Source organism: Ahaetulla prasina, chromosome 3, assembly GCF_028640845.1.
Source record: "Ahaetulla prasina isolate Xishuangbanna chromosome 3, ASM2864084v1, whole genome shotgun sequence".
Classification (NCBI taxonomy): domain Eukaryota; kingdom Metazoa; phylum Chordata; class Lepidosauria; order Squamata; family Colubridae; genus Ahaetulla; species Ahaetulla prasina.
This window is the reverse complement of record NC_080541.1, coordinates 98,047,544-98,061,443: the sequence shown is the minus strand read 5'-3', so window position 1 is coordinate 98,061,443 and position 13,900 is coordinate 98,047,544. Positions and strand designations below refer to the sequence as shown.

Below are 13,900 nucleotides of genomic sequence, written 5' to 3'. Positions count from 1 at the left end.
TTTCAAAAGTTTATGCTTAACGATATACTAAAGCAAGATATTCTTTATCTTCAAGGCTTCTAGTATTGAGAACAAACAAGACTGGATCAAACATATCAGAGAAGTAATACAGGAAAGAACAATTCATCTCAAAGGGGCCTTAAAAGAGCCTATTCACATTCCTAAAACTGCATCAACCACAAAACAAAAGGGAAGAAGGTTAGTGGAAGTCCACTCTATCGCAGGAAATGATTCTTGTCTTTTATGAAATCTATCTTAACAGAGTGGCTAAACTATTTTTTGGGAAAATACATTCTGTGCTTTTTTAAAAAAAAAATAGCAATCTGGATGATGATGCTAAATTGCATATTAAAAACATATAGGTAGATTAGAACCTTAAATACAGGCATGTATATCAAATTTGAATGATAAATAACTGCTTAGAAAGTTTATTGTGTAACGTACAAAATTGCAAAAAGTGCTAATAGGAATGGACCAAATGGAACAATGTGTCTGTAAGAATTATAGCATTTGGAACTTCTTAGGAAAAAAGTCTGGAAGGGAGAAGGACACATAATAAAAGTATTGTCCTGAGATTTAAGTATATATCAAAGTATTAACTATGAAATACTGATAGATATAAATACAATGTGTAATATACTACAGTGAAGAAAAGGTAGCTGGAAATATGTTTTTTACACTCTCTCAAAATATTAGAACCCAGTAGCATATCCTGATATGAGACTCAAAATAGATAAAAAATATAGAAATAAACTGCAATCACGTGATTAATTCGGGGAGATTTCAACAAGGAATTGGACAGATTCATAGAACATAAGGTGACTGATCAGTTAATACTGTATATATTTAATATTTGTTATATTTAGCTGTAATAGTATTTGTTAAGGAATTGATGAACAGAAGAATACATTCTGCACTATTCTTTTCTGAATTGAAATACCAAGCTATTTCAGTATATAAGATTATCATTATTAAGAAATTGAGTAAAAAAATTTCTGTAAGAGACATCCAACATTTTATGCTTACAGAGATGGAGAAGATCTGGATAGTCAAGGAGAGGGGAGCAGTCAACCTGATACTATTTCAATCGCATCACGAACCTCCCAAAATACCTTGGATAGTGATAAGGTAAGCCGGAGATAATGAATTTGATTGTTTCCTTTGTTAGCACAACTTACAGTGAAATCATGCACACATTTTTCTCCCACTGAGCATAAATGAGCCTCCAGAACCCAGAAATTAAAAACCTGAAGTTTTTTTAAGAATTGGATTTTATCTTCATTTTTATATCCTCTGATCTGCAGTAAATTCAGAGCTGGTTATATATGTCTTCCAGATGGTCAATAGTGCTAAGCTATTAATGCTTTTATGTTCCTTTAGTTTCAGCTATGAAAATTAGATCCTTTCAGTTTGTGCAACACCATTCACATAGATGAAAAACATATTTATATGCTTAAAGAGAACATAGGCATTTGTACAATTACAGAGAAAGGAGGTGGTTGTTTTCCCATCAGTTGAGGTGTGTGTGTGTGTGTGTGTGTGTGTGTGTGTGTGTGTGTGTATTTATATGTGATTATGTGAGATAGGATGGGGCAAGAAAAGGAGCAGAACATGCCCCTGCTCTGATAGAGAGGCTTTCTTTTTTAGTCAGCCTTCTCATTTGAAAAGCAAATTACTGAAGATGCATCTGACTCTACCCCTTTGGCCTAATGTTACCCTTCAAAAAACTTTCATGAAGTGAGACGTTTCTTGCTCTACATAGCTTTTTGGTCTTAGAGGATGCTGTTAAAGAGTTCCTAAGTGCACGTACAACTAGCAAAACTTTAAAATTCTTCTATCGTAATGAACAATAAACCACATCATGGCTTCCAGTATTTTGGCTTGGTACAAAGTACTGGGTTGATTAATTTATGCTTTTAACATTTCTATTAAAACTAAATGGCCAGAGACAAATTTAAACCATTAATAGGACATGCCAAGATTTAAAACTTCCATAATCTATATTTCTATGCAGATAGTTATAGTTACAATTCTATTAAGAATTTTATGTAAACAAAAGAGAAGATCAAATTTAGGTAGGCCACTCCTTAATTGGGGGCTTCTTAGTGCTTTTTGATGTGTGTTTTTTTAATTATCAAGAGAAAAATGAGTTAAATTTCTTATGTTGAAAAAGCTTATATCTGTGGCAATATAGATACCAAGCCTCAGTTTATGCTTGTAGATAATATTAAAAGCCAATTCATCCAGCCTCTGGATGTGAAAGAAGCTGTGATTTATCTAACAATCTAAGTTCATAATACAAGCATATTATCTATGCTTGTAGATAATATTAAAAGCCTCTTCATCCAGTACATGAATGTGAAAGAAGCTGTGATTTATCTAACAATGTAAGTTCATGATTCTTGTTCATTAATTGATAATTCTCTTACTTAAATAAAATTTCCAGAAATACTTTGTGTTCCCTTATTTTGCTTAGAATTTCCTTATTTTGCTTAGAAATTAGATTTTTAAAAGTTTTTTAAAAGTCATACAAAACCTGAGTGAAATTTCTTGTTTAGTTATTTTAAAGGAGTAAAGAAGACGTTAAGAATCCCTGGGGCTGTTTGTTTGTTTTAGTTGTAGCAGCTGGAAGCATTTCTATATTGAGGAAGTGCATTTAGCCTCTTCTATTTTAAGAAACAAATTTCTCTTTTCTGCCTTAATAACCTTGGAACAAAACTTTAGAGGGAAGATTCATGACTTCTGCATTTTGAATGAAAGTTGGAGAAATCCATAAGGCCACATTAGCCTTGCTTTGCTATTCATCTTTGGAACATTTCTTTACAAATGTTTTTTTTTTATATATGCATCAGGCACACAGATCCTATCCAAGCATTGTGAATGCAACCAGTAACAGCTTGATCAGTCTGCACAATCTTAATGCTTTGTGATGTTTACTAACCTCATTTTTCACTGCAGATGTTCATCCTGGGTGTAGTTGGCAGCATCAGGGAAGCCTTCCAAGATACAACTGCACTTGTGTTGTCTTCCATGTGATCTGGGATTCTAATAATGCTTCCTGGCTTATGGAAACCAATGTGACTGCAGTTGTATTAAGAAAGACTTCATTGCATGCATTTGTAGTAAAAGTGTGAATGACTGAAGAAAAAAGAAATTGTTGGAGAGTTGACGGAGGAAGGGGGGTGGGTTGAATGCTTCTTATTTGTAATATCTGAAAACTTCTCCTGAGAAAATGTCATATATTTGAGGAAAATGGCAACTGTGTACAGATGGATACCACTTAACTGTATTTCATCTTGGCCAAGATCCCATGGAGTATCATGATGTTTGAATAATTGGGATGAAAATGGGATATGGGTTTCCCACATGGAGACCAATAGCATATGCAGAATTTAGAGTACATGTTGTCTTCTGAATGAAATTTATAGCTTTCTTGAGGTTTGGAGGATTGGAAAATTTGCTAGGAACATTTCTCAGATGAGATCTTCCCAGTTTGGCAGTTTGAAATTGTTTTACAGGGAAATTTTACGATTAAATGTACACAAAGCAAGAACTTCATTATTAAATTAGTCCTTCTTCTCCCATTAGCCATTCACTCCTTTCTTCCAGTCTTCCTTCCTATGTTTCTCCCTTCTTTCCTTCTAGTTATGCCCCACTGTTTATTACTAAAAAGCCATCACTATAATCTGGACATCACTATATTTTTTGCTATTTCAGTTTGCATCTACACTACACTAACAAGGCCAATTTTGTATTATCTATTCAGGATGATTCAAACACAAATTTTCTATTTGCAGCATTCTTTCCTTAGAAGATATTGTCTTGTTGTTTTGTGGTCAGACTCTAAATCAAAAAGGGCCCTTTCTCAGACCGCTTCAGGAATACAGCTGTTTTCAATTGTTTCTAACTCCAATCTAAGGGAAGTAATATAAAAATAAATCATTTTTAAAAGCCCCAAGGGCTTTTTTTGCCTGTCTACCCTTTCCACCCCCAAATAAATTATCTTTTGACATAATTTTGAGTGGATGGCGTGCTAATATAAGCAGAACAGAATGGGTGTGGATGAAGAAGGGTACCCCTCATACACTTAAGAGGGGAAGGCAACATGTTTCTGAAAACGCACACCTCTTAACTTGAATGGAAATTATCCTGAGAGATTACGTGGGAACAATTCCTGCCTGTGTCTTGATGGATAGAAGCTGATTTATTTTGCTTCATTATGAGAAACATACATCGTCTTTTCTCTTTACCCTCTCCCCGTTCCCACTTTCAAAACTAGGATTAGAAAGCCAAGGTTTTACAATCTCTGATCATGGGAAAGTTTTGGGAAAATTCCAGTTAGACTAACTGAAGTTATAATACATTATGTAGAAAGGAAGTGGAAAATTACTGTACATTTACTTTTATTTTATTTATTTATAAGGATTGTCTGATGAACTAGAAAGATACACCTTAGTTCTGGATGACCGGAGACATACCAAAAAATAATATTCAAAATAATGAATTGGTTGCATCCCTTTTGTAATGCAAATTGCCAAGAGTAATACATTCCTAATCCAGACCACATAGTGCATTATTCAAAGCTCAGAAGTGAAATCAAATTCTGGTTTTTGTATTATGTAATTTCAATGTATTATGTAATTTCCTATTTATTTTGGAATTTAGGAAAGGTAAAGTGTAAGCTTTATAACCAACATTATAAATTCAAAAAGATGTGTTCTTTTCAGAAATTTTCAATACATTTCAATAAAAGGAAAACCTTTTTTATTACTGGATGATCAGTATACCTAATACTTAGGTAGTGGCATAATGTACCATGAATTTTCTAGGGGAATGTATTTCAGTTATTATAAAATCACTGGATATTTTTGCATATAATCTATCCCATCCATCCATCTATCTATCTATCTATCTATCTATCTATCTATCTATCTATCTATCTATCTATATAAAAAAGGACCTATGTTAATATATATATGTATACAATCCAGCATAACTCTGGAAAGGCTCAAGCAATTTCAACCAAACGTGGTACATAGATGATTTACTCTCTGGAAACAAATACTGTGGGGGTAAGACACCCCTGGTGTGTGTGTGTGTGTGTGTGTGTGGTTGTGTGTCTGTGTGTGTTCCACTATAATTCTGGAACGTTTCGAGCAATTATAACCAAACTTCCTACACAGATGACTTACTCTCTGGAAAAAAATACTGTGGGGGTAAGACACCCCAACACCCCTCAGTGTGTGTGTGTGTGTGTGTGTGTGTGTGTGTGTGTGTGTTCCAGCATAACTCTGGAATGGCTCAAGCAATTTCAACAAAACTTGGTACACAGATGACTTACTCTCTGTAAAAAAGTACAGTGGGGGTAAGACACCCCTGAATCCGTGTGTGTGTGTGTGTGTGTGTGTGTGTGTGTGTGTGTGTGTGTGTGTTCCACCATAACTCTGGAACGTCTCAAACAATTTCAACCAAACTTGCTACACAGATGACACTCTCTGTAAAAAAGTACAGTGGGGGTAAGACACCCCTGAATCCGTGTGTGTGTGTGTGTGTGTGTGTGTGTGTGTGTGTGTGTGTGTGTGTGTGTTCCAGCATAACTCTGGAACAGCTCAAGCAATCTCAACCAAACCTAGTACACAGATGACTTACTCTCTGGAAAAAATACTGTGGGGGTAAGACACCCCTAGCACCCCTCAGTGTGTGTGCGTGCGTGCGTGTGTGTGTGTGTTCCAGCATAACTCTGGAACGTCTCAAACAATTTCAACCAAACTTGCTACACAAATGACTTAATCTTTGGGGAAAAAATACTGTGGGGGTAAGACACCCCTAACATCCCTCAGGGGTGGGGGGTGTCTCTCTGTGTGTGTGTTCCACCATAACTCTGGAATTTTAACCAAACTTGGTACAGATGACTTACTCTCTGGGAAAAAAATTGAAAATTTTTTGAAAAAAAATTGAGACTTGCATTCTCAGTCACAATCAATAAGTCACAGGGTCAGTCTATTAAGTACTGTGGAGTGGATTTGAGATCACCATGTTTCTCCCACGAATAACTTTATATTGCTTGCTCAAGGGTGGGTACACCACAGAATTTATTTATTTTTGCTCCTGGAGGTGAAACTAAAAATGTTGTTTATAATCAAGTTTTGTCTTAAATTAATAATATTCTTAATTTGAATAACATTTTACTTTATAATTTGTATACTGTGGTTATACTTTTAAAACCCTGTGAATAAAATTGCTTTGATTTAACACTAAAGTTATAATTCATTCCTTTTCCTGTCTAATACAAGATTGAGATAAATAAATACCCAGGCAACGCCGGGTAATCAGCTAGTATAATATACAATATAATGTAAAAACCTTATTGAAAGATCTTTTAATGACAATGATTTATGTTGACATTTCTTTCTGTATGTCTTGTAAAACTTAATGTAAATTATCAGCTTTTCAATATTTTCTTACTAAATTTATACCTTTTCTCTCTGAGAGGGCATACATAGATACTCATAAGAACTGAAAAAGAATAATTATGTAAGGACTACCACATATAATGCAAAGTGAGAATTGTGTTAATGTCACTAGCTGTTCCGTTTGTTATGGAAACTACTTCAGATGATCAAAAAAATTATCTAGATGGGTAGATATGAATGAATTCTTCAACAAAGAACACTGAGGTTTCTGTTTTGCTTCCTTTTTCTACAGTTATCTGGTGGTTGTGAACTGACAGTGGTCATCCATGACTTTACAGCATGTAACAGCAATGAACTCACAATCCGTCGTGGTCAGACAGTAGAAGTGCTAGAGAGACCTCACGATAAACCTGACTGGTGTCTAGTACGGACTACTGACCGATCCCCAGCTGCAGAAGGACTTGTTCCCTGTGGTTCTCTCTGCATTGCCCATTCTAGAAGTAGTATGGAGATGGAAGGCATCTTTAACCACAAAGGTAAGAGAATTAAGTTTTCCAGTTGTCTGCTTTTTTCTTTCTCCGTACTTCTATTTAACAGTGCTGTGGTGGATATTATAAAAAATAAGGGTAATGCAATTTAGGACTACTTAGTTTGCATAGGATGAGACTTTATGTAACTTTTTTGTAGATTACAAACTATGAGTGTTGGGTTGGGTTGTTGCTTGTTTCTTTGAGGCCTTCTATAAAGTGTAACATGATTATTTTTTTGGCAGATTTTTATTGACTGTCCATCTTAAACACGACTCTGGGGGCTCACAACAATAAAACCTAGTACCTATAAAATCATAAACCATAAAACCTTTTACATAGGGTGCCACTGAATTTTTCATGGTAGAAAAATTAAATATAGCTAATAATTTATTAACTTATTTACTGTATTATATGCATTCTCAAAAAAAAAGAGTAAACATTTTGTAGAGATCTCAAAGGCAAAAGCGGGAGTGTAAATGATCAATTTGTTGCCAAGGTGTTGTTTGTTATTGATGTGATGGATCAGGAAGTCAACAGATTTACATCTTAATGATATTGGCCTCCTGCACTTTTCCCCTGTTAATTGCAAGAAGAAAAGCTAAACATTTCTTATTGTGCCATATGTTACAGAGAAATGGGAGGGGTCTGTTCTTTCAGTTTGCCCTATCACTGGAAAAGGCAAAAGTGACAAGAAAGACATGCATTTCTGCTTTCCTGTAAAAGCTAGCTGCATATGCAAGACAGATTTTTCCCCTGAATTCTTTATACATACCAAAGTGTCTGAGTAGACAATTTCAGTGGTCATCACAGATAACACTAGCCTTTTAAGTCAAGTCAAGATTTATAGATTCCTGTACTTGAGAATATTTGGCTGCCTAAGGAAATTGTATAGAACCATCAAAAATGAAATTTATACATCCATGGTTTGTGCTTCTAATACTGCAACCTCTGCTCTGTTTCCAATCTATAGTTCTTTCCTCATCTTCCTCCTTGTCTTCGTAACATAAAGCTGATAGAAAAGTCACTGCTTCTCCTAGAAGGCAGATTTAAACTGAAAATAATATTTTTTTTCTCCATGGGACAGAAAGAAATCTTAAGCCCTACCATCTAACAAGAAAGGGTTGATTAAATATTTTCTTTTAGCTCCATCTTTGGTGGCCAAGAATGTTCCTCTGTTCTGCTCTTGATAAGTTTTAACAATTCACATTTAAGTAGCTATTTGACCGCCTATTGAACACCTTGAAGCAATCCCCAAGACTTTCAAATCGTTTACCGTAAAATTTATTATACAGTGAAGAAAAATAAAAGTGTTAGAAGTTGATTATATCTTGGGGGGGATGGGTAAATGAAATTTAAGTTATTCTTCACTTGGGGGGAAAATGGCTTTTGGATAGTTTGCAGTCAGCTAGATTAACTTTCAGCCAAGCAAATAAAAAGTATTATTTTTTGAAAAGCTGGAAAGCAAGATGAAATAATATCCTTAATGCTTTCCAAAAGTCTTTATCTCCTAATCATTCAGTTTTTGCAAGCTAGCTAATTTTTATCTGGGGGGAAGGGATGCAAATTTCAGCAAACAGCACAATCTTTGTGTTTGTAACTAAAGATGTTAAATTCTACTGAATACAGCTGGTAATACTGGAACTGTAGTACATTGTATAGCAAGGACAAGAAAACCCTATTCTGTCCTGAATGTCATATTGTGTTTTTTCATGTAGTATTGATTCTGAAATGATTAGCTGAGGCTCCCTTTTTAATGAGAGTACAAAGGTGGTGGTGGTTGTTTTTGGCTTACTATCCTGTTTCCCCCAAAATAAGACATCCCCTAATAATAAGCCCAATTGGGCTTTTGAGCGTGTGGCAATAAGGCCAACCACTTATTTCAGGGTTCAAAAAAATATAAGACAGGGTCTTATTTTCGGGGAAACATGGTATAGTTAAAACAAGAGTGGAGAAAAGGTTCAAACTGGCTGGCTATAAAATTCTTTGCTGCTGAGTTCACAATCAAGAACACCCTCTTTTGTTCCTTAGAGAAGAACAGTATCATAAATAAAATTCCTGGCAATTTATGTAAACACAGTCTTTAAGCATTGCAGCTAGATAGTTGACTTTTCTCTTCTGGGATTGGGTGGCCTTTGAAACTGAGAAATTTGGCATGATAATTCATGTTGCATCTTCCTTGAAATGACCGTTGATTAAGTAGTTGAAAAAATAGGAAGATAACCTCTTGGAACTATAAGATTATTATATCTGAGCAAAAGTTATCTTTTCCATTTTCATTGAAAAATATAGTGCTAGAACTCTCTCTAGGTTTCTGCAGTCATGGATGTATAATTATGGTTTTACTGTTTTATTTCATGTGTTCATCAGAGAAATATTTTAATATTTTAAAAAATTAAAAAACCTTAAGCATATGTTGGGAAGATTAGATAAATTAAATAGACTAAAGACATTCATTTATACAACCTTGTTGGGTTACTGTCTTCGTTCTTTGGGAATACATTATCTTCTGTGCTCAAGATATTCCTCATGGAATGGGACAACTCCCTGCAGCCAACTCGCAATGACCAATTTTCCACGGGACAACTCACCATGGCCAATTCATTGTGGAACAATTTGCCAGAGGACAATTCAACAATTCAGTGTAATTATTTTTTGTCATTCACATTTCATTTTGTCTCTCGTTTTGCATTCTTTTTTAATAATTCTATTCCACCATCTCTTCAGTAGTGTAAATCAAGTTGCCCATGATGAGTTGGCTTCAGTGAATTGTCATAGATCCATTCCTCATCAGGAAAGAGATGTGCACATGTAGCACTAATAGCTAGACTTTGTTTTTAGAGTTAACACAGTCACCTTTCGCTACAAGGGGAGATCTCTCCAAGAATGAGTGAACTATTGAAATAGAAGTAGAAAATAAATGTGAAGAGGCCACGTTTTAATTGTCCTTGGAAGTTAACCTAAAACTATAATAACTGAAGTTCTACTAAAATATAGTCCAGTTTTGGCAGTTGTTATTCAAGTTCAGCAAAAGGTCATAGCTTTTTTGTATCCAGGAATCTGTAAAGCTAAATGTCTATGGAGATTCTCAGTCATCCAGGTCATGATTGTCTCAAAAGTGCTTTTTTCAAGAGGCAACTGGACTTCCTTGTTTTTCTTATCCAAAGGATAATTTTCTTATCCTTCACTTCTCATCCAAGAAACTTCTTCACCTCTGCCTAAGGAATCGTTCCTTCAATAGCTAGAAAATCTAATTTGAAGAACAAAAGGATATACACTCTTGATGCAACAAAATTTGATACCTTTGGACATCTTGTAAGACTAAGAATAAATCACTAATAGCAATAGCATTTAGACTTATATACCACTTCGTAGTGCTTTACAGCCCTCTCTAAGCAGTTTACATCTTGCCCCACAGCAGTCTGGTCCTCATTACCAACCTCGGAAGGATGGAGGGCTGAATCAACCTTGAGCCAGTCAGAATTGAACTCCTGGCAGTGGGCAGAATTGGCCTTTAATGCTTTATTTTAACCACTGCTCCATCACAGCTCCTGTCAAGCAACTAAATCCTGGTTGCATCTACCAATGGACTCAAATATGACTCTTAGCAAAATATGTAACTTGTCCTACAAATAAGCTCAGTGCCAGAGGACTAGATGGTAGCCAACCATCGCTAAATTTTAAAAACGAATCCAAGGGAGTTCTAGGAAACTACAGGCCAATAAGATTAATATCTTTTCCAAGCAAATTGGAACTATAAAATTAAACACACCAAAGGATGTGTTTTGTGAAGAAAAAACATTGTGGTTGTCCCAGAGGCAGATCACATCAATCTTACAATATTCTTTCAGAGTATTAACAGACACATGGGTGACATTATGTACTTGAATTTTCAAAAAAATTGACATAGTTTTTCATCAAAGTACCTGAGTAATTCAGTCATGGGATTGGAGATTCTGCCTTTTTATGGATTGCTAACTATGTTTTTAAAAAACCCAGAAAGCAAAGAATAGGAATAGAGTAAGCAATTGTTTTAATAGACGGAAATAAAAAATGTATATTCTAAAGGATCTGTGTTGAAACCAGTCTGAAATACCCTGATGTCATAAAATGTCATAAAATGATCTCAACTTTATTTTTTTTCCACTTACCATTTTATCACATGGGCTCCAAGAAGTTCTAGGGGAGGCATATCTCCCTTTTGGTGTAAATATAGTAAAACACAATTTTGTTAGGCCCTGGAGAATCTGTTAGAATTTGCTGTTGTGTTATATTTGTGCTTTATGGACTGGAGCTGTTATGTGAATCCAAGCAGAATAGGAGACTAGGAATCTGCATTTGAGGACTCAACAGGACCAAAAAGGAAGATTTTTTTAATGCAATGGACTGGCTAATGAAAAGGCTGCTGCATTTGGAAAGGACAAATCAGATGTCAGAGAAGAAAGCTTAACAAAAGTACTGGAAAATTAAGAAGCTCAGGAGTCATTTTCCATTCTTCTGTTCTGTTCTCTGGGCTAAAGTTAACCTGAAGTATGAAAGTATTGAAGTTGACTAGCAGAGTGAGCACATCAGAATCATGTTAAGGAATACCTGTATGAATCAGGGAAGAAGGAAGCAAAACATTTAAGAAACTAGAAAAGAAGGACTCAAATATTTTTCCTAAAAGAGATTGGGATTGGGATTTTTCACTTGGAAAAAGGCATTTAACATGGGATAAGATTAGGGTGAATGAAATGAGAAGAGTTTTCTTCTTCTTCTCAAAACATTTGGAAACTATTGGCGATATAGACGTTCTATTCATTCATAGACATTCTGAAAACCATTCAGCCTTACCTGCAAGCTAAGGGAAGAATATCAGTTGCAGAAGCATAGGCAAGGTGTTAGTTTCCACCATCACACACATTTTGCTTTTGCCAGAGTTGGTAACTTACTGGACAGTATAAAAATGGATAAATATATCAAACTTCCCAATCTTGGCAACTTTAAGATACATGGACTTCAATTCCCAGAATTTTCCAGAATTCTGGGAGTTGAAGTCTACATATCTTAAAGTTGCCAAAATTGGGAGTCTATGGGAAATTGGGAGTCTATGGGAGTCTAATTGGGAGTCTATCTAATATATGTTGTCAGCTGTTGGTGGGTACTGAGTCAGTGTCCACGTTTTTTCCTCAGTTGGATTTCTTTCTGCACATTCAATTTTAATTTTAATTAGTCATTATTTATACCATAGGCTGAGGTATATTTCTTGCTGTTCAGAACAAAATTTTCCAAACTGTTTCCATCTGGTTTTCTCTTAGCAAATTGAAAGTAACTGTAGGTCTGGACATAGATGTTTTTTGTCATATGTTTAAAGAGTTGCTTGCTTGAAGAGTTACATGAGAAAAAATATTGGATACCTGAGCCTTCATAGAAGATACACATTTACTGAAAGTGTATAAGGAGACCTTGTAGCTGCCTTATTCATGCATTGCTGATCGCTGAACCAGTCTCTTTTACCTAAAATATTTTCTGCTGCAGCTCTTTCTGTATATATAGGCTGTATATATTCATGATGGTGAACCTATGGCATGCGTGCCAGAAGTGGCACACACAGCCATCTCTCCGGGCACACCATCCATTGCTCTTCTGGGTTTTGGCATCCACATGTCTTTGCGCATGCGGGAGTGCATGCGCACTGACCAGCTGGTCTTCATGCGTGCCAGAAATCAAAAGACCAGGTGACTGGCGCACATGCCCATGCCAGAAGCTGGAAGCTTAGCTTCCTGGCGTGTGCATGCATGCCGGGGAATTGCTCTTCCGGTTTCTGGCACTCCTGCATGTACGCACTGGGGAGCTACTCTTCTGGTTCCCGATGCTCCCCCGTGCATGCGTGTGCCATCCCGTTTCAGCACTTGGCACCGAAAAGGTCCGCCAACACTGCTATATATGAATTGAATTGTATACTGTTAAAGTTGATTCTTCAGTGTTCTTTTTCAAGCCATAAACTTAGAGCTAAATAATTTGTATGTCTGTGGTATTATCAATACAGGTAGTCCTTCACTTATAACAGTTCATTTAGTGACTATTCAAAGTTACAATGGCACTTAAAAAAGTGACTTATAAACGTTTTTCACACTTACGATCTTTGCAGCATCCCCATGGTCACATGATCAAAATTCAGATGCTTGGTAACTGACTCATTTAAAATGATTGCAATGTTCCAGGGTCATGTGATCACCCTTTGCAACCTTTTAACAAGCAAAGTCAATGAGGAAGCCAGATGTCACTAATGTAACAACTGCAGTGGTTCACTCAACAACTGTGGCAAGAAAGGTCATAAAATGGGACAAAGTTCCCTTAACAACTGTCTTGCTTAGGAAGAGAAATTTTGGGCTTAATTGTGGTTATAAGTTGAGGACTATCTGTAGTAGCTAGTGCATAGACCTAACCCTCACAACTTAAAATCAGCAAATGTAGATTTAAGAATTGGGTTCATAGCACAATCTGGCTGTGTCAGTTACATCAAAGAAATTGACTTTTTATCATTAAACAATGTGCTAAATCTTATTGACTAGTATACCTTGGTGGATCAGCTCTTAGATTTTTAATATTTCATTGTTCAGTTGAAATACTGTATTCTTATCCTCCCAAAGAAATAAGTGCTACAGACATGTACTTTTTCTGTATCTCTTATATTCCAGACCGTTTCTCTGATGATTTCCTTTGCTAGTTTGTCCTGAAGTTTAAATTTAAAAGACGAGAAGTACTAACTTGTTACTTTCTTATAATCTCCAGCTCTAATCTATTTGACATGTCCTGTTCATGCTTTTATAACATTATTATTTCTTTGATGATTGCTAAATAAGTGGGTTGATTTTTTTTCCTCCAAAGCTAAGAAATGTTTAAAAGTTAACTCCGCAATGTAATGAAGAATTTGCTTGAACTTCAGTTAGGCTAGTTACGGTATCACATCTGGCTGTT

The 13,900-nt window shown here is 35.6% G+C and overlaps 1 protein-coding gene across 1 annotated transcript in view; it reads left to right on the top strand.

Moving 5' to 3' along the window:
* Positions 1 to 13,900, top strand: part of TRIO (trio Rho guanine nucleotide exchange factor) — a 319,986-nt gene that overhangs the window by 223,717 nt on the left and 82,369 nt on the right. Inside the window, exons 32-34 of the mRNA XM_058178800.1 lie at positions 56 to 198; positions 1,029 to 1,128; positions 6,706 to 6,949. Coding sequence (XP_058034783.1) covers positions 56 to 198; positions 1,029 to 1,128; positions 6,706 to 6,949 — 487 coding nt within the window. The remainder of the gene's footprint in view (positions 1 to 55; positions 199 to 1,028; positions 1,129 to 6,705; positions 6,950 to 13,900) is intronic.